General features: G+C 48.1%; 1 protein-coding gene across 2 annotated transcripts in view; it reads left to right on the top strand.

The window, feature by feature from the left end:
* LOC135811654 (uncharacterized) overlaps positions 1 to 23,542 on the top strand; it is a 34,596-nt gene extending 11,054 nt beyond the window's left edge. Inside the window, exons 4-5 of one of the 2 annotated variants that reach the window (XM_065324889.1) lie at positions 3,930 to 4,151; positions 22,215 to 23,542. In XM_065324889.1, coding sequence (XP_065180961.1) covers positions 3,930 to 4,151; positions 22,215 to 22,756 — 764 coding nt within the window. In that variant the 3' untranslated portion in view covers positions 22,757 to 23,542. The remainder of the gene's footprint in view (positions 1 to 3,929; positions 4,152 to 22,214) is intronic. The other variant, XM_065324890.1, reaches the window with a different exon arrangement.
* Positions 23,543 to 24,871: the final 1,329 nt, after the last annotated feature.

Genomic DNA, 24,871 nt, shown 5'->3' with positions numbered 1-24,871 from the left:
CCCGTGGTGGTACGTCAATGTTTCCTTCCCAGGAAAAGGGACAAACTCTCTCCATTTCACACCTGTAAGGCCTGTGCGGTGATTTTAGGTGATATAATAATAATAATTCTTTCCTTCAAACTAGTTAATAATAATAATAATGTTAATACAGCAATAAGTAGGACGAGCTGAAGCGACATGTGGACTACTTTATTAACAATGTAAGCGATGGAGACGATGCAAGAAACAACCTAAAGGGTAAGGAAAAATACATGTAAGAAGAAAAAGGGCAATGGAAAAAAAAGATGATTCGAACAAGTTTTCGTACAACATCATTCGAATCATCTTTTTTTTTCCATTGCCCTTTTTCTTCTTACATGTATTTTTCCTTACCCTTTAGGTTGTTTCTTGCATCGTCTCCATCGCTTACATTGTTAATAAAGTAGTCCACATGTCGCTTCAGCTCGTCCTACTTATTGCCATATTAAAATTATTGTCTCCTCGTCGAATTTTTAAATGTTAATACAGCACGCACATAGCTCATATGAAAAATCAAATGAGGATCATGCATCTGTCGACAACGTCGAGCCAGTGCGTTCTGTCTGAGGCAAGTTGCTCCGCTACCAAAAGAGACATATTGAGACGTAAAAGGTCATTCCTAATATTGTCTATCCATCTGGTCACTGGGCGACCTCTTGGCTCCTTTATATCTGTTATATTCATTGCCATGTGAAGGGCTTTGTAGGACACAGCGTCCGTCCCTTCACGAATGACATGTCCAAACCATAATAAGCGCCGGCGTCTACAGACTGCACTTATTGGGCATTGAGCAGTTTTAGTATAAAGAGCATTATTCGAAATTTTATTGGGAAAGATAATTGCAAGTATGTATCTGAGTTTACGGCGGTGCCATACATCAATTTTGCTTTCAAAGGCTTTTGTTAGAGTCCATAGCGCGCAGTTATATAGGAGAACTGGCAAAATGAGACAGTTGAACATGCTTAAGCGGGACTGCTGGGTATGGCGTTTCCATGATACACTGAAAAATGCCCGGTTCGCTGCTATGATACGTAAATCAATGTCCTCCTCTGACCCCAGACGAGAACCCAACAGTTTGACCGACCTCCAGGAGGCATCTGACTTTGTAGCTGTTGCAAATTGTGTTTTGCTGATGTTTAGTTTTAAGTTGTCTACTGCGAAGATGGGTTCGCATTTCTCTACGGTTGCTTCAACTGCTGTCCGGCTGTGGTCATGCACTGTTGTATCATCTGCATACATGGTGAACTTAGTAGGTAGATTGACTTGTTCTGGGCAGTCTTCTCTGATCCTCTGCATTGCACCTTCTGCGTAGACAATATACATAAGGGGTGACAGGGGGTCCCCCTGCACCACTCCAACATTAGTTGGAAATGACTGACTGAGCTGCTTTCCCAGCTTCACGCAAGCAGAATTTCGGAGACTGGTTGCTGAATAGTGCTAACATGTGCACCTGCCGAAGCCAGACGGTCAACAGCAGTCTGCCTGATTATTGTATTCTTCCTGAGTAAATGGCTCCTCATCAGGTGTTACCTCTCCATCTGCTGGGTGGTCGACTGCAGCAGGGACGTCATCGCGATGGAATACGGACAAGTAATACTTGCGGAATTCATCGAGATTCCACTGGATGTCCGCCATGATTTCACCATCTTTGTTTGCAAGTCTGACAGGTGGCTGGCTGACTGAGGAACGAAGTTGGCGAATGTTACGAATTACATTGTAGTATGACCGTGCGTCGGGCCGTAATGCATCTGCTTCTGTTGCTTTCTCCTGCCAAAATTGGTCACCCTCCTTTCGTAATATTGATCGTATTTCATGCAGTATTTGATTGCGTTCTCTTGCTAGCTGTTGCCGTCTTTCAGGATCACGTTCCGCATGCTTCTGGATGTGAAGCTCTTTCTGCCGTTGCGACAGCGTAGACACTTCAGTATTCATGCTGCGGACGGACTTGTGTCCAACCTTTGCCCTCCCAAATGCACCTAGAGCTGCACCATGCACAACCGTCACAAAGCCATCCCACAGGTTATCAATAACTTGAGGCGATACTTGGGAGAGCTGGATCTCCGGAAGATTTCAAGTAGTGCTGACTGATAGAGTTTCCTGGTTATCTCTGTAGGTTGGTTGTATTTGGAGAAGCATCGCTCCGTAGACTTTGGCGCAGGCTTTGCTGGTCCAAATGAGAGACGAAAGTCGGCAATTACGGGATGATGATCCGATCTGGTGTGGAATCCTCCATAATAATATGATCTTGCATTGGTGACTGATGTTAGTCCACCAGTCTTCACTGCTATGAAATCAATCATATTCCGCACCACACGGCCGTCAGAGTATGTCAATCCACCTGCAAACCATGTGGAGCGATGCTGTAATTTGTGCTTGTACAGAGTGTTGCAAAGCACCAGCCCATGCTCACCACACAGGTCTAAGAGTCTATCACCATTGGCATTGTTAGATGTATGTTTGGAGTAAGAACCTACTGGGCCACTTCTCTCTCCGATAGAGCTTCCTACTTTGGTGTTAAAATCTCCAAGTATCCACAGTTCATCTCTCCGTTTTACTTCGCCTGCAATGGAACTCAGGACGGAGTAGAAGCAGTCAGCTTCAGCAGGATATTTTGTAGAGCGCTGCAGGGTTGGAGCATAGCAGCACACGACGGTAACTGTTCTGCCGTCCCTGCGCGGATTTATAGCGAGTCGGACCGAGATGATTCGAATTTGTACGAGACAATAATATTTTTTAGCCGTTGTGGATAAGTATTCCAACACCGGCACGACCAGACGAACCTCCAGAGCGATACATGACATGTCCGTTGTCCATTGTGTCAACTCCATTTTCATCAATCCAGGTCTCAGTCACTCCGAGCACGTCTAGGTCGTTTTGTTCAAAGTCCTGAATAATAAGTTGTTTCATTATTTTACTTCTCAACGAGCGAGCATTGAACGTTCCCGCTCGGCACCGGGTTTTGCCCGAGCCATGTCTCCTAAAAACAGAACAACATCCCTCATCTCTAGCGTCACCGCCGCTCATCAGGCTCAGCACATTGCTGGAAGAACGAGTACTCTCACAAGAGTGAAAGTTGACGGTAGTTCACTCCGCCATCAAACAGTGATATGTTGACTTGCTTTTCTTATTCATGTAGTTTCAGCAGGCTCCGCAAATTGCTGCAAAATGGAAAATACTCGTTCAGCAGACTGCTCAAAAATTTCGAGTTGAACATTGCCATGTCGTGTCTCATATCTCAACAGCCAGAAGTCGTTTCTATCGCCAGCTGAGAGTTTTCTCTTGCAGAAACTTGTTTCGATGATGAGAATCGACCAAGTATTGAGTGAGTTACGATAGTTTGAGAAAGCCACTATGAACCCAATACGGGCCCCACGACTATGAAATGCATGTTTACTGTAGGGTGTACAGCGCGCGTCGTACTAGTACGACAGTCGTGGGACAACTCGTGTGCGCCGTACTAGTACGACGCTTAGTTAAAAGAGGTTAAAATATTATTTCAATTCGAGCAGAAGCGCTATAAGGATCCTTCAATAGGAGGTGTGTACATAACAACCTCATTGGGCATCTTCCCTTGTTTTTCGGAAGCCATGATATGCTCCTTCCCAAAAAGGACCTGATTATGCCAAACATTATGCCTTTAATTATGCCTTCAATAGCAGGTGTGTATAACAGCCTCATTGGGCATCTCCCATTTTATGCTCTCTCTCAAAAACCACCTTAGTTTGCCAAAATATAATGCGGGCATAATCCGCTTACCCTTTTTGTGGTTGGTGGTACATAGTGGTGGTGGTGGTGATGGATTGAATCGTATTTACTCTCTATCTCTCTCTTGACTGTTCTAGTACTGTCCATTATAGCAACTTTGTTTACAGGTTTTGTTTGTACCTACCATTTGCTTGTGGTTACTGCAGACACGACAGAGGAAGAACCCACTACACTGCCACCCAACACACGTAGATCTGTGCCGACAAATGTCAAAGCAAGGCCTACAACATCCATGCATATACCAATAGAACCTAGAAATACACCCATTTCACCGACTTTCATTGCGCAAGAGCAGGCCACACAGCCTACATCCGAGGTCCAAACATCAATTGGAAACTGGGCACTGAAAACATCATACAGTTCTACAGGTATTGAACAGTTGGCCTGAGGACAGTTTAAAAACCTACACTTCCTCTATCTTCCTCATGTTCTCTGATGTGAATAGTGAACGTTTATAAAGTTTGAAAAGGGCAAAGAAGACTCAAGTTAGACTCGGGTGTTGGAGGGCGCACCTAACACGCGACAGAGCTGATCGCCAGTTAGTTATAGAACGTCAGTACTGTCGGTCAGTTTTGTGTAATGTCATCACATGACCTGATTGTCGAGTAACTGGTGGTGTTAGTGGACATTAATCCAGTAGCTATGCAAAAGACTTGCGGTAGTTTGTGGCTGACAACGGCATTCCTGGCGCAATCCCGTGTATATCCCGTACCGGACCATCAAAGACAGCTTGCCACCTAATGAAAAGCGATCCTGTCAGCTTTTCTTTTACTGTAATGTGGTCTCAATGTAAAGCTATTAGACGACATCAGTAATGACACGTTGTCTACGTAAGTGTCTATGAAAGGTACTCGGTACTTAGGCCAGTGAGTACTATTTCACGACTCCATGTCTACGGCCGCGTGCGTGTGCACGGCAGACATTTTGTTGCAGTCCTTTTCGGATGTACATGCACGAGGAATTTCTCGTTGCAAGACCTGTTTCGAATATTTCGTGTCCTGGTTTATTTCGCTTCCTCCTTTCACAGAATTTTACTCAATGACAGGTGAGTTGACCAGTTCACTTTGGTTCATTTGCTTGTGTTGACACTTTCATTTGCGAAAAGTGTGCTGATTTTAGGTGGAATGCAAATACGAAAATAAAAAATGGAAATGCTGACAGGAAATTTCTAATTTTTGCTTTTCCGCTGTAGAGACTCCCTTTTTCGTACTCTACTCGGTTTTTGAGTTCACCAGTTTCCGTCCAGTCATTTCCTGATGCAAACCCTTTCATTTACGGGAAATTGTGCTGATTTCATTCGGATTGAGAAGCATTCTTATGTGTTTGCCCTTGTCCAGAGCCACGGTGCGAAGAACGCGAGTTCACCTTCCCGACCGTAAGGCTCATGTTGCTGCTGAGGCTTTAGATGTATCGCCTAAATGCTAAGTTCAGTGCCCTTGACACATTCGTTATCGTATTTTCGTATATCAACATTGCTAAATTGCTGATGATATTGGATTTGAGTGGATATGGATATGTGCCATTGTACATTGGTATGTTACAAGTAAGGTACTTTGAAGTACTTGCATTGTTCCCAGAATGCCATGTCGCGATCAAACAGTAGACTGAAATTTGCAGTGGCGTAATGTCGTTGGTAGTTCCTAATCTGGAAGGAAAGGTTCAATGACGCATTGACGGAATATGCGTCTCGTTAAAATCTCGTACGATTGGATAGGTTGACTCTAATCTGGGCTGTTTGATTCGTCAGTAGCACCGAAATTGCACTGCCCCAAACAAAGGTGTATGCCGGAAATGCAAGAATTACCATCTACAATCTGTTTCTAGTACTTGTAGGAATGTGTTGTACACGTATCTTGTTTTCTCTGTTGCTGTTCCTGTAGCGGTCATGTTGCTACAGAAAGGTTTCGGTACTCATTGGTTTCATACCAGACGAGTCGATGGGTCGGTATGGGTTAGATCGCTGTAGAAGAAATCTCACCGAGTCTCTATTGGAGAAATGACCGTATTAACTGGTTACAAATTCTTGTTAAGACAAACTCACGGAACAAAGTTAATACCATCTGTAACAGTCCAACTAACTTCAGTAGTCATTCTTGGAATAAGCAATGATCCTTGCCATAATGCATTCTTATATACATGAACAAGCAATGATGGACATAACACCTAACAGCACCAGCGTGATAATAGCAGGTGATAAGTGTATCCTATTCCTAGGAGGTGACAGCGTTGTGAATAGCTATACTGGCTCTCAACGTCTGTTCAGCACAACTCCATGAGCGACTCTGACTCACGCTGCTACCTAGGGCTTCACGAGGTGTTTGTCGCGCTGGAAACAAAGCGTCTCTGTAAGTTTGTATCCCTGGTGATGGTTTGGCCTGGAGAGCAGTATATAAGTGGTGCTTTTCAGGCACAATCTTCCTCAGCCTACTCAAGCTCAACTGATGAGGGGTGAATTCCCCGAAACACTGTGTATTGAGCAGGGAGTGGTGCTTTCTTTCAGGTTTGCCGAGCGGGATGTGCGACGTGCTCCTCGTGTGCTCCGGATGGCAGTCGTGAGTCAGTCAAGTGTCAAGTTCGGCAAGAAGCGTGTGCTCCTCGTTGGAGCAACCAACTTCCTGACTATTCCTAGTGTTAGTAGTAACAGTGAATCTGTTACACCATTCCCCCCTCTCAACTGTCAGAACAGTACCAATTCGAAGGAACAGTTATGGTAACTAATGATCATGCATGGATATGTGGAATGCATGGTAGCCGAAAACAACACTGATGAACTCAAGATCCAGTGCATGTCCTCTGCAAATAACGCCTGGCTGGCAGGAAAGCACTATCCTAATCATGCAGAATGCTACATTTCTATTGCAACACGTAGAACTAGCAATACAACTGTGGCTGCCAATTAAATAGCAATTAAGAAAAACGGTCCAGGTAGGTTTTCAGCGGAATAATAGCGTTTCCTGCTGCATTCATCAAGTATTCCTCCGGCTCCCAGGTGGCATCTCGGTAGCCCTTCCATTTCACTAGGTACTGCGTGCGCCGTCCTCTCTTCTTGTGCGACAACACCTTTTCGACAATGTACAGCGTATGGCCATCCGCATCGGTTAGGGGTGGAGGTGCCGGCTGAGTACGGCCCGGTATCTCATTGCCATGGTACAGCTTGAGGGCAGCAATATTGAACACTGGATGGGCCCGAATGATTCTTGGAAGAGCTAATCTGTACGCATTCGGGGCCACTTTCTTCTGCACCTTGAACGGCCCATACCACTTGAGCCTTAATTTGTGTGAAGGCCTGTCTCGTTCCTCGGGCGTCAGCAGGAAGTCCCTGAAGACCAACACCTCATCCCCCTCCTTCAGGGCGTCCTCCACCCGTCCTCGATCCGCATACAATGATTGCCGGGCCTGCGCCGCCACGATGGCATCCTGTGCCTCACGTAGTGCCTCTACGCGGCCATCCAGCCATGACAGCGGACCATTCGTGTCCATGCCAGCTCCAGCTTTCTGCTTCGTCAATAAGCTCGAGGGAGTAACTGGATGGCATCCATGGTTGAGGAAAAATGGCGTGTTACCTGTTGACGCTTGATCGGCGTTGTTGATCGCAAACTCACATAGCGATAGGAGTTCATCCCAATTGTTTTGCCTATGGTTGACGAAAGCTCTTAGCGTATCCTCAATGACACGGTTCACACGCTCAGTCATGCCATCGGTCTGCGGGTGGTTGGCCGTGCTCATTTTTAGCTCCACGCCAAGAATACTGAAAACCTCCTTGAAGAACGCCGACGTGAATCGCGGATCTCGATCACAAACTATCGTTTTGCTCAAGCCATGGGCAGCAAACACATGATCCACGTACAATCGGGCTGCCTCCTTAGAGTCAACATGAACCGTCGTCGGGATCAGGTGCACATACTTCGTCAGACGGTCCACAAAGGTTAGAATGGCGCTATGTCCTCGGCAGGTCAGCGGCAGTGCCATGATGAAATCCATGCTGATGTCTGTCCAGGGCTGTTCGGGGACTGGACGGGTCTGCAACAGTCCTGCCTTGGTCTGGCTACCCTTTACGCGTTGGCACCGGTCGCAAGATTTAACGAAGTCCTTCACAGTACTTCTCATGCCTGGCCAATAGAAGTATCTGCTCAGCTCCAGGTAGGTCCTGTCTCTCCCCGGATGGCCGGCCGTCAGGCAATCATGATTCTGTTTGAGCAGTTGCAGCCGTACCGGACCGCGAGGAATGCAGAGGCGAGCATCGCCCGATGTTACTAGGTACAGCCGCCGGTCCACACTGTTCCAGACGTATCGCTCATGCATGGCGTCTTCGCTGCAAGCCATCAAGCGCTTGATTACTGGCGAAAGCTCTGGGTCACTATCATACCCTGCTGAGATCTGATTCGTAATTCCTTGATTCACATCCAGAGAGAACTCGATTCCATTCAGTTCCAAGTCTGGTCGACGTGACAACGGGTCTGCTATGTTACACTTCCCTGGCTTGTGATGTACCGTGTAGTCATAGTCGGCCAGGAATTCAATCCATCGAGCCTCTCTCTTGGTTCAGTTTTTTTTGGTCCTGAGGTAGACAACTCCCATGTTGTCGGTGTAGAGTTGAAAGTGGCGAAATAGGTAGACTCGCCAGCACTGCAGGGCGTACACTACAGCCAAAGTTTCTCGCTCGGCGGCCGTGTAATTCCGTTCGGCAGAAGACAGCTTTCGGCTCGCGTAAGCCACAGGATGCCAGGACTGGTCCTCTGCTTGCTGCGTTAAGACTCCTGCCACAGCAAAGTCACTTGCGTCAGTCTCAAAGCGGAAATTCTGACTGACGTTTGCTAGTCGCAACACTGGTGCATCCAGCAGAGCAGACTTCAATCGCTCAAATGCCTCCTGTCGAGTCTGATTCCACTCGAAGCGCACATGTTTCCCTGTCAGTTCCTCCAGGGGTTTGGAGATGGCCGAGAAATGGTTAATGAACCTTCGAAAGTAATTAGCGAATCCCAGAAACTGTCTTACGTGCGTGACTGTCGTCGGGACAGGCCAGTTATGCACGGCCTTGATCTTCTCTGGATCTGGAGAAATGCATTGGCCGTCTATCCGGTGCCCAAGAAACAGAACGTCTGTCCGGCCGAATTCACATTTAGACGTTTGCAATATAGCTCATTTCTCCTGAGGGCGTTTAAGATGGTTCTGACATGATCGAGGTGCTCCTCCCATGATTTGCTGAATATGAGGATATCGTCTAGAAACACCACAACGAATTTACGCAGGTATGGCTGGAGGACACTGTTCATCACGGTTTGGAATGTTGCCGGGGCATTTGTTAGGCCGAAACCCATCATTGTGAACTGAAAGTGACCGAATGGGGTATTTATTGCTGTCTTCGGAATATCTGTTTCTTCTATTCGAATCTGATTGTAACCGGACCTCAGATCTAGCTTGGTGAAATACGCACTGCCTTGGACGGTACCAAATAGGTCGTCAATATTCGGTAGGCATGCCTTGTTCTTAATGGTTATGCGGTTTAGCTCACGCCAGTCGCATACCATTCGAAGTGTTCCATCCGCTTTCTTTACGAAGAACACAGGGGCTCCGTATGGGGATTTGCTGGGCTGGATGAATCCTCTACGGAGCAGCTCGTTGAGCTGAGCTTGAAGCTCATCCATCTCTGGTTTTGGTAAACGATATGCTGCACGAGATGGCGGTTTAGCTCCTTTCTTCCGTTTTTATCTCGTGATCTGCGCCTCTTCTGGGTGGCAGCTTGTTTGGAAGCTCATCGGGAAAGACGTCCCCGATCTCCTTCAGCAGGTCCTTGAAATCCTTCTAATCCTTCCTACTCGGACCATCCACCGTCTGTGGCTCGTCCAGATCTGCTGTCACACACGCTAGGATTCCTTCTGCGCCACCTCTCATTGCATGCCTAGCCTGCTTCCCTGAGATGAGGAACGTCTCGATCGGTGGGTTGGATTTGTCCGTGCCATCACTTTCACTCGGTTGACAGATGATGGATCCACCCTCCAGCTTGATTTCATTGGTACGAAAATTGATCTGTGGGCTCGTCCGGGTCAGCCATGGTTTGCCGAGGATCACGTCATACCGCGTCATAGGGAATACTAGGAACTGTTGGTGCTCGCTAAAGTCGCCGACTACGGTCTTCAAGCTGTCCGTTTTCGTAATAGGCTGTGAGCGAACCGATCCATCAGCAAGTGTGACGTTCAGGACGTCGCTACCGGTTGTTGTGGAGATGTTGTGCTTCTTGACAAGGTCAGTTGAAATGAAGTCGTGGGTTGACCCAGAATCCAGTAGCATGGTAACGCGACGTCCATTTATCTTGCCCTGGACGCGCATTAGGTCGTGTTCGTTGTCGGCGGAAATGCTCCCTGTGCTGGCGGTTACTTCATTAGGCCGGCCAACAGTATCAGGTGACGAATGCTTGACAGGCGAGGCTTGAATTTCGGTCTCCTCGAGGCGTGGTTTCTCATTTGCTAAGGGGCTGAATTTGTTTCGTGGCCTATTCCTGGGTGCTCTCGTGTTCGCCAGTAGTCGCACTCTCTTCCTTACTGGCGTCCATCGTTTAAAGAAGGCTTGCTTGTGGCGTTCCTCCCTCCTTCTGGACAGAATCTGGCAATATGGCCGGGTTTCCTGCAGGTGAAACACAGCCTTGAACGACCCTCTGGCTCCCTGGTTTCTCTCCCACCGGATGGTGTTGGTTGGCTTGACCAGGGTCCAGGCTGGCGCCTCTGATGCCCTGGTGCGCGCACTGCCTTGGCGTAGCTTGCTTGGGCTAGCCGCATCGTTTTCCCCGCTTCTTACTGCCAACCAATTGGATCGGCTACAAGTCATGCAGAATCGGGCGGCAAGGGCGGTTTTCGGACTCTCGCATCACACCTCCGCGCGTACCCTCCTGCTGCAATTGGACACCTACAGAGTATCCGAGATATTCAGGCAGAAGTTCATCGTTCTAGTCTGGAGGTCTCGGAATGAGCACGCAAGTTCTGAACTGCAAGCCCTCCTAGTTCCTTCGGCAGCTGGCCCAACTAGGTTGCACTCCACCATGGGTCTGCGCCAACTGCCAGTTTGCACCAGGTTCGGCAAGGGTTGCCTCGCGTTCCGGGGCGCCCAGCTGTGGAACACATTACCCAGCGATATGCGTGCCATCTCCACGCTCCGCCAGTTCCGCGCCAGCATGATCCCGCACACACTTACTGGCCTTAGTACCTAGAGTACCAGACGTCCTGTTTGATGATCAGCTGGCTTAGTTTTTCTCCACCTCTATCCTAATTACATCAGTCCCCAATTTCATTTATTACTGCTTTCTATCTGCATTCGCCACCTTTTCATTGGGCAGATCTGCCCGTTTGGTTTGCGAATTAAAATAAACACAACAACAACAACAACAACATCGACTGGTCTGCTGAGACCGCAGCTCGTATGGCTTGGGCCAAATGTTGCGGATGCTCCCTAAGTACCTCATCGCTTAGGCCCTGAGCCAGCCCACGCGTGAACAAGATAGCTCTGGAGTGGTCATCAAGCTCGGGAACTTGTAAGCTAAGCCGCGAAAATTTGTTGATGTATTCGTCAAGAGTCTCATCTTGGTGAAGAGCGAATAAGTCGATGCGCGCCTGTTCCCTGTCATAAACCGGGCCGTACACTTCTCCCAGCTTGCTCTTCAGGTCTGGCCAGTCGGAAAACAGCGTGTTTGCTGTGGTATCATCAAGTCTATGTGATGATTAGTTATATTGAAATCGAATAATGCAACGAAGGACTGAGAGAGGACGACTTGTCAGGAAACTACCAAGGAAAGACTGAACAGCGACAAGAGACATGCACTGTCGATTATGGGCACGGAGTACACACATGCATGCATAGTATGAGTAGTATGCTGTAAGGTTGTACGCACGTCCATGCAAGGAGATGCAGTACCATAATAAGAAACATGAGAGTGCAAATATGTACGATGTACACGGGTACACCACACGCCCCTTCTGAGATAAACAAGCGGAAAATCGGAGCTGTTTATCTCACATAACCGAGAAGGAAAAAGCAGAAGTGACAGAAAAGAAAGTAAACACTAATGAAGCATGATACCAATACCAACTACTTGTAGCAAGAGTGTGAGGTACAGGTATGTAGAGTCAAGCATAGGACTTATATGCTGTGGACGAAATGTTCAAACGCTCTGGTGCCTGGCGAGACCTTTGGCCATGACGAGGCTGCTGCACACAAGGCTGCTGCGGTGCTGCGGGCTCAGCTGGGGAGGTGTCTGCAGGCGGAGCGGGAGGGGCTACGGCAGGGGCAGGCTTGAGAAGGCGACGGTTGCGCCAGTAAACACGGCCGCTGGGTAACTTCACCATATAGTCCCGGTTGTGACCAATGGCGACGACCACGCCGGTGGTGCGCCAGAGTTTGGTGCGCGGATCTTGGATGTCAACCCGCATGCCAATGCGAAGTGGGGACAGTGATCTGGCAGACTCATCATAATGCTGTTCTTGGGTGGCAGACTGAGCGGCAGAGCGCTTGTCAACATCGGTGGCTTTTGCTTGCCAATCAGGAGCAAAGCTGAGATCATGAGCTGTCACGAATAAGGACAATGGTCGACCAAACAGTGCTTGGGCTGGGCTCTGACCATTTCCTCGGGGGGTGTTGCGCCATTCTAACAATGCGCGTCTGAACTCATCGACGTCCAAGTTACCGTCGGACGTGGTCTTCAACACAAGTGATTTCATCGCTTTCACGGCGGCTTCGGCATGGCCATTAGATTGAGGATAATGAGGTGAAGACGTGGAGTGCTGAACTTGCCATCGGGTGCAAAATTCAGCGAAGCGACGTGATGAAAATTGCGGACTACCATCAGCGGTGAGGATGCTGGGGACACCGACGTCGGCGAACCAGCCACGGAACACACGGATCACATCGGCAGAAGATGCAGTGCGGCCGATCTTGGCAATGCAAGGCCAGCCAGTGTGACGGTCGACGTAAACCAGGTATTCCCAGCCTTGACAGGAAAATAAGTCGGCACTGGTTGACTGGAATGGCAGGTTGGGACGGCGGTCAGCGGTGATACGCATCGGTTCCTTACACTGAGACGGAGCGTGCAAGCGACACTGTTCGCAACTGCGAACGACTTGGGCGATGTCATTAGACAAGTGTGGCCAGTATACGACTTGTCGAGCTCGACGCTGTGTGCGGTTGAGGCCTTGGTGGGAGGGATGAAGATCCCGGAGCACATGAGGGCGGAGGGTACGCGGGACCACAACACGTTGGCCTTTCAGGACAAGATCACCGTCGACTGAAAGATGCTCGCGGATAGTGAAGTACGGTTTCACAGCTGAGTGGACGGCGCGCTGATCATCAGGGAAACCTTCACGAACGGCTTGGAGAAGGGCCTGATAGTCATCATCGGCACGGGCAGCGTCCAAGAGCTCGCAGTACCGGAGGTCTGCAATTCGGCCATCCTCGTCCTGGCGGAGACATGCTCTGATGGCTGGTGCTGAGAGCGTTGAGCTTTCACCGAATTCTTGCTCACTGGTCGGCTTGTCGACCGGGTTACGGGACAGTGCATCAGCAAACGCATTCTCTTTGCCCTTGCGCCAGTGCGCGACGAGTTGAAACGACCGGAGCTTCAGTGCGAGGCGTAGCAGACGTGGATTTTCTATCTGATCCAGGGTGTACTTGTTCAGAATCGGGACCAATGAACGGTGGTCAGTGAACAAATCGAATCGGCTGCCGGACAGAAAGAGGGAGCACTTGTGGACAGCCCAAACCACAGCAAGTAACTCCAATTCTATGACGGCATAACGTGTCTCTGCGTCGGTGAGAAAGCGGCTGCCACATTCAGCATGCGCCACTGGTTTTCTTGGCGTTGCCATAACACGAACCCAAGTCCGTTCAGGGCAGAGGCGTCGGTCTCTAGCCGAAGGTCGTCACCAGCACGGTAGTACGAGAGAGTCGGCGGCGATATCAGTTCAGACTTTGTGGCGTTGAAAGCCGCGGTGTGGACATCATCCCACACGAACTCATTCGTGGTCTTCAAAAACGGACGTAGCGGAGCTGCGAGCTCGGATATCCTTGGGGTGAATTCTCCACACTGATTCACCAGACCGAGGAAGGAACGGAGGTCGGTACGATTGGTGGGTAGGTTGAAGTGGTGAAGAGCGGATGTCTTGTCAGCTAACACGGTGTATCCGTTGGACGACACATGAAACCCACAGAATTCGACTTCAGCAGCGGCGAAGACAAACTTCTTTTGACTGAGAGTAATTCCGTGTTCGCGTGCTCGGGTCAGGACGGCACGGACGTGAGCGACATGGTCCGAGAATGACTCATCGTGAACGAAGCCGTCGTCCACCACCTTGATGAGATGAGTCAAACGGTCGAAAGCTGCGTCGGTGCGGCGGTTGTACTCATCGCCGGCGGACACAAGACCTTGTGGATTCCGGCAGAATCGGTATCTACCCCACGGCGTGATGAACGTAGTGAGAGACTTGGCTGACTCAGACAGGGGCACCTGCCAATAGCCATGACGGGCGTCAAACTTGGTGAACCATCGGGCTGTGCCGATGCCAGAGAGGGCATCACGTGCGTTCTGCATGGGGTGGGTGGGACGCTTCACTTGTCGGTTGAGAGACTGAAGGTCCACAGTCAGACGTTTCTCACTAGAATTCTTCTTGTCGACTACAACAATGGGGTGGCACCAGTCGCACGGCTCTGACACTGTCTCGATGATGCCGTCCTCAACCATGTTGTCGAGCTGGGTTTTCATCTGCTCACGGTAAGCATGTGCGATAGGACGAGCTGTGTAGACTCGGTGAGGTTTCGCATCATCTTCGAGAATGATGTCCATTGGCTTGCCACACATGGGTTTCAATGTCGTGTCGTCGAAGACGTCTGCGAACTCTCGCAGTAGGTCAGCACGGATCTGCGCCAGCTTGCTAGGGTCAGTTGCGTTCACGAGACCGGTCGTCACAACGGGAGCCGTTGGAGGTGGTGTGCTGCTGGTACTAACACGCGCAACTTGCTTGGGCCAGCCGTCTGGTAAGAGGCCTAAGGCGTAAAGCGATTGGCGTGACAACAGGGGTTCATGCAGTCCACGGTACACATGGATAGTGCTATCATGCTTGAGCGAGCCGATGGTGAGAGTGGCAGAGATCTTGCTAGCTGAAACGAGACGTTCACCATTGGCAGCATGCACATTATCATGGTCTGTGGCCAGATTCTCCACAAAACCACCGAGATGCGATAACTGATCGACGCCAATAGCGTCAATGTCACTTCCCATATGGGGATCCATTCTAGGGAGGTAGCGTCAGGTTCAGTGCACAATTGCGTGTCGACTGGCACCGTAGGGGATGCATCACACTGAGCGCGGCGGAGCTGTAGTCGTTCCAGCGTGCGCTGCGAGGACTGGTCAGCCGGTTTGTGGGATTTTCTGCACACTGCTTGGAAATGTCCAATAGTCTTGCAGCCGCTACACTTCTTGCCATGGGCAGGACACTGTGACTTGCTGGCGTGGGGAGTGCGACCACAATTCAGACATTGCGATGGCGTGGCGGACGGCTGTTGCTGTCGCGGGTTATTGCCGTGTTTTGACCGCTGATAATTTGTTTTCCGAGCGGCATTGACGGAGCTAGTGCCGGGGATACTGCTGCTCGTCCGAGAGGCTGCCTCCTCCGCTCGACACAATTTTATGACCTTCTCCAACGTTAGATCTGTAGTAGCAAGGAGCTTATGGCGTGTCTCCGTGTCGAGAATGCCAGTAACCAGGCGATCACGCATGGTCTCGTCGTACCTGGTACGCTGTCCCTGCTGGCATTGGCGGCATACTCGGCTTGAACAGAAATTGCAGAGTGCAGCTTCGCTGAAATTGCAGCAATTGTGGATCTCCCCGAGGGTAGTCAGGTACTGATCGAAGGACTCTCCATGCTGCTGGTGGCGGGCATAGAAGGCGATCCGGTCCAGCAGAGGGTTACGCTTGCCGCGAATGTATGCCTGTACAGCCTTGATGAGATCGTCGTCGTCGTGGTTGTCAGCCAGAGGAATTGTGCCCTCACGAAGAAGTCTCCGGAGGTCCTCGTCCAGGCACTGACGAACCGTTGCCACTCTGGTGGCATTGTCCTGGGAATCCAGGTGCTGGCACCGGGCGTAGTCCCGCCAAAGACCTTCCCATGCGGCAAACTCTGCGAGAGAGGCAGAGGCAAGTAACATAGGGCGATCGACCGAAACTGGTCTCGCCGCAGGTACATGATCTCGTGCCGGTGGGGCTGGGGGTGGACGTTGCGGTGGTGGACGTTGAGAAATGCTCCTCAAAGTTCGCTCCACGAGCTGTGTCAGGTGGTGCTCGCGGGTGGCGGCGGTCTCCATCTGCTGTCTCATGAGCTGGGTGAGGGCAGCAATCATGAATGTCAGGGCTGAGTACTGGTGTGTCTGATTCCGCCATGCCGAAACGGAAATTTCAAATAATTATTTCACTATATTTGAGAGACGAAACGCCAGAGGTACTAGCAAGACCCAGGACTGAGAAAGACTAATGGAAACTGCTACTAAAAGAAGTTCACTGCGCCATGTGGTATCATCAAGTCTATGTGATGATTAGTTATATTGAAATAGAATAATGCAACGAAGGACTGAGAGAGGACGACTCGTCAGGAAACTACCAAGGAAAGACTGAACAGCGACAAGAGACATGCACTGTCGATTATGGGCACGGAGTACACACATGCATGCATAGTATGAGTAGTATGCTGTAAGGTTGTACGCACGTCCATGCAAGGAGATGCAGTACCATAATAAGAAACATGAGAGTGCAAATATGTACGATGTACACGGGTACACCACATTTGCCTCCTGAGAGGCGATAAACCAAAGACGAGCGTTGCCCTCCAGAAAACTCGCCGCGTAGCTCAAGTGCTCCTCCGCGTTGTCCAGCTGCAGGGACTTCATGGCGAGTTCGATGGCGAAGGCCCACTCCTTGAACTCTCTTGTATCTCAACGAAACACAGGCGGAGACTTAACATGGCGCATGCGTGGCCTCTCTCCGCTGGGAGCTTGAGCACGTCTTGGCGTTTGATCTGATCCATCGCACTGACCGAGTGCGATAAGGTGATTCAGACGCTTCTGAATCTCGAATATACCGTAGGCGACTAATGCGGCCACTGCGCATAGCCCGAACATGACGAAAAGAAAAACCATCCTCTTGCTACCAGTGTAACAGTCCAACTAACTACAGTAGTCATTCTTGGAATAAGCAATGATCCTTGCCATAATGCATTCTTATATACATGAACAAGCAATGATGGACATAACACCTAACAGCAGCAGCGTGATAATAGCAGGTGATAAGTGTACCCTATTCCTAGTGTTAGTAGTAACAGTGAATCTGTTACACCATCAGTGCCTTGGTGTTCGTCTAAACGAGATTCGACTGGATATCATTAATTCTCTCCAATAGATGTGTAACATTCTATTATTATGGAGTATTGTTTATCTCTCCGCACCTCTAACTATAGCCTTGCCCCTTACATCCTCAGGATCAATGTAGTTGGAATTAACGAGTGTTTGAATCTGCAATGTATTCGTTTACTATTGAATACATACCTATTGTTCTTCCTTTGCTGTGTTGTATTAGACAATCGTGGAATACCACCTTGAAGCCATTTTACTACTTCCAAACGACATCAACAGTATCACGATCTTAGTGCAATAAAATGCTGGATGCCCTTACCACGGCAACCTTTGACTACAATTTTAAACACAGAATCCACACAAACATATGCGACATGCACATGATAAGATTTCTCCAATAGATCTGTCATTAGTCTTAGGGCGTAGAAATTTGAAATCTCTGAAGAGCAAGAGACCTTTATGACAGAGTCATGAAATTCTGAAACGGTAACAGCCACAGCCTGACCTGTACACATATACATATACAATCCGTATCACCACCACTACCCACATGTTTCCCCGCAGAAGAACCTGAATATGTAACTGCCATTTTCTGCAAGAAAAGGCGTGCACATCAATGGGAACTGATATGATGTTGATAATCGACGCAGAGAGAACAATGTTAAAATAGCTGTCGTCTCCGCGCAAGAATGAAGTCATGAAAGGTTTCCAAAATGGATTTTAATGTCATATTCATCAGTGAAATGTCGTTAATAATGAATATCCATGCTGAACAATGATTATTGGTATACATTCATAAGAAGAAAACAGGACCAAAGAGCTATATTATTTTTATTTTTATTATATGCATTTCCGCGGCAATGTCAGCCGCACAATGGCAACCCACATATTCGCATATGCCAAACTGTGCCACGTGTCCGTACAAAATTGAGAGTGGGGAGAACAAAACAAAAAAAAACAAAAAGAGAAACAAAAGAAGAACAACAACAAAAACAGGAAAATAATGATGGAGGACAAAGATGAAGGACCAGAACAGGCCGAACACGAGTAATATGCATGTATAAGAGAAGGGCGGCAGAAGACTACATAATGCAGCATACACGAACGAGGAAAATCGACCGAGGGATATTATACAGGGAAACAGATAAAGAGAGAGGGAGAGATACGATGAACAAAATACAACATTTGGAAAGAACTAAAGTGACAAACGAAGACAACAGCACGTGGCGTGCTGACCTGGCAAGGAGCTGGATGATGGTGATTCCTTGACAGCCGCACAAGCTCTGATGGTGATGGTGGCCTTCAGCATGCACCGACTCCCGAACCTGACTCCACAACGGATGCGCATCAGTGTCGTCCACCCGCGCTTTCGCTTCAGTTTCCACCTGCGACCACCTCGCCGATGGTTCAGTCGAGAGGGGGGGCATGGAGGTGGTGGAGCTTAGTGGCTGTCCATTCCTCGGCGATGGCAAGTCAGGCAAGCAAGTTTGATAAAAAATTACTCTCTCCGAAGAGAGAGAGAGGAGAAGCGTAACCTTCTCCAACCAAACAACCAAATATTATTTATATCCACTAACACCAACAGGTGCTTTACAATCAGCTCATGCGATAACATTGCACGACGCTGACAACCGGCATTGTCGTTCTGCACCTAACTGCCCATCAGGTCTAGCACATCTCGGATGCGCTCTCCAACCATCGTCGTGTGAAACTGCTGCTTGTCACTGCTGCTTATTTTCCATCTAAATTGTCTTGGTCGAAGTACTGTACAGAGGTGTTCGGTTCCTCACGATTCATGTTCGCTTATTTCTTCCTTTTTGTCGGGGTCTATGGGGGTTTGGAAAGCAATTTTGAAAATGTTTATAGGAGAAGGACCCAGGACTAGACCACAATAAACTTTTTTACACAGCAGTTTGTATTGCTATAATTGAAAAAGGCCTTTCAACTGCAAGATCTTAACGTAAAGCGTCTTTGTGCTCCGCCCATTCAACACAGCAACAACGACAGAGTTGCATAGCCAGTGACTGGCAATGTTGGCATAGCCAGGGGCTGGCAATGGCCTTCTTTGTGTAATTATAATACTGTTATCGTGATCTCTTTCTTTATTCATTTTTTGGGTTTGTTTTCTTCTTGAACTAAGTACATAAACATCCTACACTGCGAAACGAGCAATGCCCCGACAACGCAATTACAGTGTCCCAAAAAAAAGGCAAGACCGATGCAGAAGGCATCTCCGTCTGCGCAGTCCCCTGCCCCTACAACATACTCCTGCCCCTTGCTCCCGCTGAGAGCCTATTCAGGCGCACAGCCTAGCCTACGTATTAAATATTGTGGAAAGCAACAACAACAAAAAAAAACAACCCAAAAAAAACACCAAACACACGCACGATAAAGAAAGAACACGATATCCCTGAATTCTCCACCGACTGTGGGTGGGTGAGACGATGACCATGGAAATCCTGAGTTCACCATCGAATGTGGGTGGGTGGGAGAGTTCTGGTCCTATCAGAGAAGTAAGCTTCTGCGAAGTGACGAACACGTTGGGCTTTGTCTACTTTGCGCAGACTCGCACTGAAGCACCATGATTGCCATGGCTATGCACAAAGACACGTGCTTTCCAACTCTCTCACGGCCGCTGGCAACTGTAACTACTCGAAAGGATGTGTTTGCATAAGAAGTGTATCGTCGGAATTCATGCAGCAGTAGCTCTATAGTGCGAGTTAGAATCCCATCCTTTTGTGCCTAGGCCGTCAAGGTCACAGTGTCGCATTATCGCAATATCGTTGGAATGTTTTTGGGTGTGCTGTTATTGGGCCAGGAATGCAAGGCTCAGGTGGATTGCAGTGTGTTAATGCGCGCGTTTGTTGTATAAATGTTTAGATCATTAACAGAGATCTATGAGGAAGAGTAAAATGAGAGGGGTGAAAGTGTTTAGGCTTGAAGCAGACTGCGTCGGTGGAAGTGCCTACACAGAGAGTAGAAGATGGGGGAAGAAAGACCCCGCCAACTTTAGAGTAGCCATAAATGCAAAGGCTACACCGAGAACAAGAAACAAAGGAGCAAATAATCCGTCGTTTGGAGACTCGCCGACTTCGTGAAAAGATGCGTCGACAACCAGAGAACGATGAACAGGCGTCCAGTCGGCAGGAGAGAAGAGGTGATCATTTCCGAACGTGTTCGGTGAGAGGTGATTGCGGCCGTAGGCAGAGGGCCGTCATCTATGCAACCTATACTGACTAGAGCTGATCGGGTACATCATTGTATTGCAAAAACCTTTCTATCAGTTCGAATGACATGCATATGAAGAGGCAAAAAATCATAGCGTAGGGCCCTGAGCCTTTAAGCTATCTCGTAGCGTAATTTGTAGTTCCTTGGTCCTTTTCTTTACTATCAGATTCGATTCGGAACCATTACTCGATCTCTAGGCTACAAAGTCGTTGCACATATATGGGCACTGTGCGCTGGAAACCTATTCGATATCTTCATTCTCCCGAAACAATGTCCGTATGAAGACATCCAAGGAGAAGATTGCCTTATGAGTCCGGCGGGGACGAAACGTACGTTGCGATCAAGCTGTATCGCTGCTGTGTCATCTTCTTTATGCCATCCGCTACCTGATGTTCCAGCCCACTATGTCGGAAACTGCGAACTAGTCATCGATTAGGCGTCAGGCGCGACCTGATGGTGGTGGTGGTGAGCTCTGTGCAAGAACTTTGCAGCCCACAGAGCGTATTTGGGCAGGCGTGTAATTACATCCATATTGGCAGGTGTTTCTTTACCACCATATTAATCAACAAAGATTAGAACAAATAATCTAGAGAAAATCGATTCTGGGTTTTCAATCATATTTTTGTTATAGAATACACAGTAATACATGTCAAACAAGTAACGTAGTTGCGTGATGTCTGCGGCCCTCATCCTATTCAAAGCTTTATTAAAGCTTAGAACTTAACCCTTTGAAGCCCAGCTGGGTTTTCTGATTTCCCAGGCACTCGCACAGAGCTGTATGCAACCACGTATGGGTGATTTCAAAACTTCATAATTCACTCACCAGCAATGAAATTTCATGATCTAGAGCTCCATGAAAAGCTTGTGATCTCCTCTATCCAAAAATACAGACTAGACACTAAGCAGAAGCAACAGAAGCACCTCCAAGTCCCTTGAGTGCAGCTCCATCGCGTCTGAACGAGATACACCACCAACAGTAACAATTTCCTTCGGTTCATGACTTTTACTCAACGCAAAAGAACAATTCAAAGTTCTCCCTGTTGCTGAAACTCAAGAGGTCTTCTTAGTACCCATCGTGCATGGGCTGCACTGGTATGAGTCATGGGGAAACCCCATGAAAACGCGAGCAGTACTCGAAATATCTCAAAAATTCTCAAATTTAGAAGTATTCAGCCGCGTTCCGGTCTTCGCCGCTCGGGTATTTCGAGTCGCGCTGCCACAAGTGACACACCGCTGGACAGGTCTGTTTCTTACCGTTCTAACAAGCTATCGTCTTTGATAATCAAAGAAAGGACAATTGAGATACGAAGATTTGTACAGTGACCTATGCTCAATGCGTACACAGTACTACATACTCAGTAGACCTACCCTTGACTTGAACACAACACGTTAAAATCTTTATCAGCAGAATCCAAAGTTTGACGAAAGGGTAACAACACTCAATGCAAATTCACGTATGGAGAGTTGGTTCCAAACGGGTAGTCTCGACAAGCAATAGAACCAGGTTCAGGACTTGTCTTGATGTGTCACCGCATGCACTCTCTAGTTAAATTAGTTGATCATTTACAGAACATCCAATATTTACTTCACAAGACAATAAGTGCTGATCTCTTTAAAGTACTTCAAGTACATTTGTTCCTTTCATTGAATTTCCCTTTAACATGGCCTCAGTTTAAACGTAGTAGCCGTTTTTGGGGGACAATGAGTGAAATGCAGTGATTGAATATGAGCCAGTGTTGCTCACAACCATCTTTATACTTATGAAGCTGCGTGATGCGTCCTACAAGATTTTAAACCGGTTCTTTGTTAATTTTTTCCTGCAGCTTCGTCTTCGAATGCGATCCACATCAGACTCAGTCACAGTGGAATCAGTTCCACAACCGCAGTGTCCAACACAGCAACTTCATCCGCACAGAGAGATGACTCCAATCGCAATGTACCATCAACGCCAACAATGACTGAGCTGGGAGACTCTCATTGGCCATCTGTACTCAGCCAAGGAGCCATACTAGGCATTTCAGTATCACTCATTTTCAGTGGACTCCTATTGGCAGCGCTCATACTACGTAGGTGTCGATCTTCCAGGAGGCACACGGAAGGCAGGACAGCTCCCAAAACTGGTGAGGCGGGCCAGAGCAATTCAGTAGACCGTCCAGATGCGCCTGGCACCAGCACGCACGAGATCGCCATGTACGAGACTGTGACAAATGATGCTTCGAAACGCTGCGAGGAGCCAGGACCAACGCCAGATAACAACCCCTCCATTGTTCCGATGTACGAGAGCATTGGGTATGTCAGCAGCACAAATAAATCGTGTAAACTCACTGAAAGTTTTGCCTATGGAATCGATTCGGATACCAAATAAAATATGAATTATCGCATAATAATATTTATGCTTTACATGTCCCTTTTTAGCATGCCCAATGACAGTTTCGATTAGCAACTCCCCACCCACCATTTCCCTTTCCGATACGCATTTATCACGGTGCCACTCTTAACGCATTATTCGCATATTCATGGATCTCTGTTCTCCCAAATGACATGATTTTAGCTTCCCTGATTATATTTCTTAACACTGGATCACAGAATTACACTGGATGTACCGGGTGTCAGCGGCCGTTGTGATCAACCTTCGTGAACGGATACGATGATTTATTCTCTTTTTACTCTCTTTTTCAAACCTTACATGCTAACTGTGTAGTCTTCTTACCGCTCTTATTAGGGCATACTTTCACTTCACTCTAATATAGGTTTTAGTTCTCTCCTTCCTGCAATATTCGACTCACCGAGAAACTTCGCGCTTTAAAGGAGCCTCTTGAAGTCTTCGAAAGTAATCTTCTTTAAGCTCCCCCCCCCCGTCTTTAACAATATGTATTTTGTTCTGACTTTACGAGTCGTTAGACCGCATGGTCTTCTCGGCTCGTTATCGTACCAATCCAGCATTCCATAAGGCCTTGGAATTTGGTTTCATGTTCGGATCAAAGTCACTGACCTCCCCCACACTGGAATTTCCACTGATATCAATACTCCAAGTTCGATGGCTGTTGGTTAGGGCTATAGTGCAGTCATTAAGCTGAATTTCATGTCGTAGAATGTTCCACTACTCCTTGTCAATCTGTTGATAACATTGTGCACGTCTGTTTGTCCAAAATCTGGTTTATTTGGTGGGCTAGAAGGCATAACCCGGGCGTTTTCCATACCCATTGATCAAGACTTATTGAGAATTGCAGATCCCACACAGAGAAATATTTCCCTTTTGCTTTTGCCCTGATCATTGAAGAGCTGCCCCCCCCCCCCTCCATGAAGTCTTGTAGGTATTGATCTAGCTCCGCGCCGGGCACAAGATTGTCCTGGGAGCCGTCTACCGGTCGGGTTCTTGCGGGCCCCGTGACCTGTCACTTATCCATCATCTCAACGACACCCTTCCTTTGGCCGGTCAACACGCTCTAGTCTCAATCTTGCCGGGAACTTTAAGTTCAGAACCGTGCCTGGCTAAGCAGGTAAAATACCACACCGGTGGGCGAAGCCTTGAGGACACTTGTGCTTCGCACCTTCTTACGCAGCACGTTCTGACTCCTAATCCTTGCGACAATAACCTTGATCTCGTGATGTCCACCTTCAACTCTCCAGTATTGACAACCGCTACACCCCCTCTTGGACCACGTTCACATGCTATCCGAATTTGTTCGCATATTACCTGCAGCAAAGCGAACCGTCAGCGCTGCAGTAGGTTATGCTAAGTTTCAGTGGGACTGTCCACCGCTGATCTCTTCAAGATTCATAATTAACAGCACTTGGAAAGAGAACAGTGGAGCTTGCGAATGCGTTTTCGACGATTTGAGGGAGGGGGCTGGACAGAAAATCCGCAATTGCATATTACAATATATTAAAGAAGCTGCGTGAATCACCTGAGAACCAATGGAAAGTAGCTTCCCACAATATCCTCTAGAATCAAAGCAGATGTTTCCACAGAATTTGATTGAGTTTTGAATGCGAATAATTATAATTATTATCAGTGAACAACTTTATGACATAGCATTTATACTAGTATAAAGCTCTTTGGCCTGCATCGGGCTTGAAAGCACTAAGTCCTCCACCCCTTGTTGACATTCTCATGCATTTACATGCATATGCAGTAAACGCAGCAGAGTCCATTCAATTATGTGTACAATGCCTAGGACTATGCCAAAGACCTCGATGGGGGAATTAACCAACTAACAGGCTAAGCTGACTTTAATCGGTTGGCCTCCTAGACTAGCCCCCGAGTGTGCGAGCAGAAGAAGTCTTGGCATTAACTGTGCTGTATTGCATGCCGGTCTGTGGTTCATTAAGTTGATGGCAACTGGAATATTCATTGTATTCATCCATAGATAGCCACGTTCAGTCTGCGCACACATCCCATACAGTCGCGATTGCCCTTAGTCACGAAATGCATCCTGTTAGACCGACCAGGCTTCATAGCATGTCCCCAGTGATTGCT

The sequence above is a fragment of the Sycon ciliatum genome, chromosome 3 (assembly GCF_964019385.1).
Source record: "Sycon ciliatum chromosome 3, ocSycCili1.1, whole genome shotgun sequence".
Taxonomy (NCBI): domain Eukaryota; kingdom Metazoa; phylum Porifera; class Calcarea; order Leucosolenida; family Sycettidae; genus Sycon; species Sycon ciliatum.
Note: the sequence above shows the minus strand (reverse complement) of the source record. Positions and strands in the feature narration are given on the sequence as shown.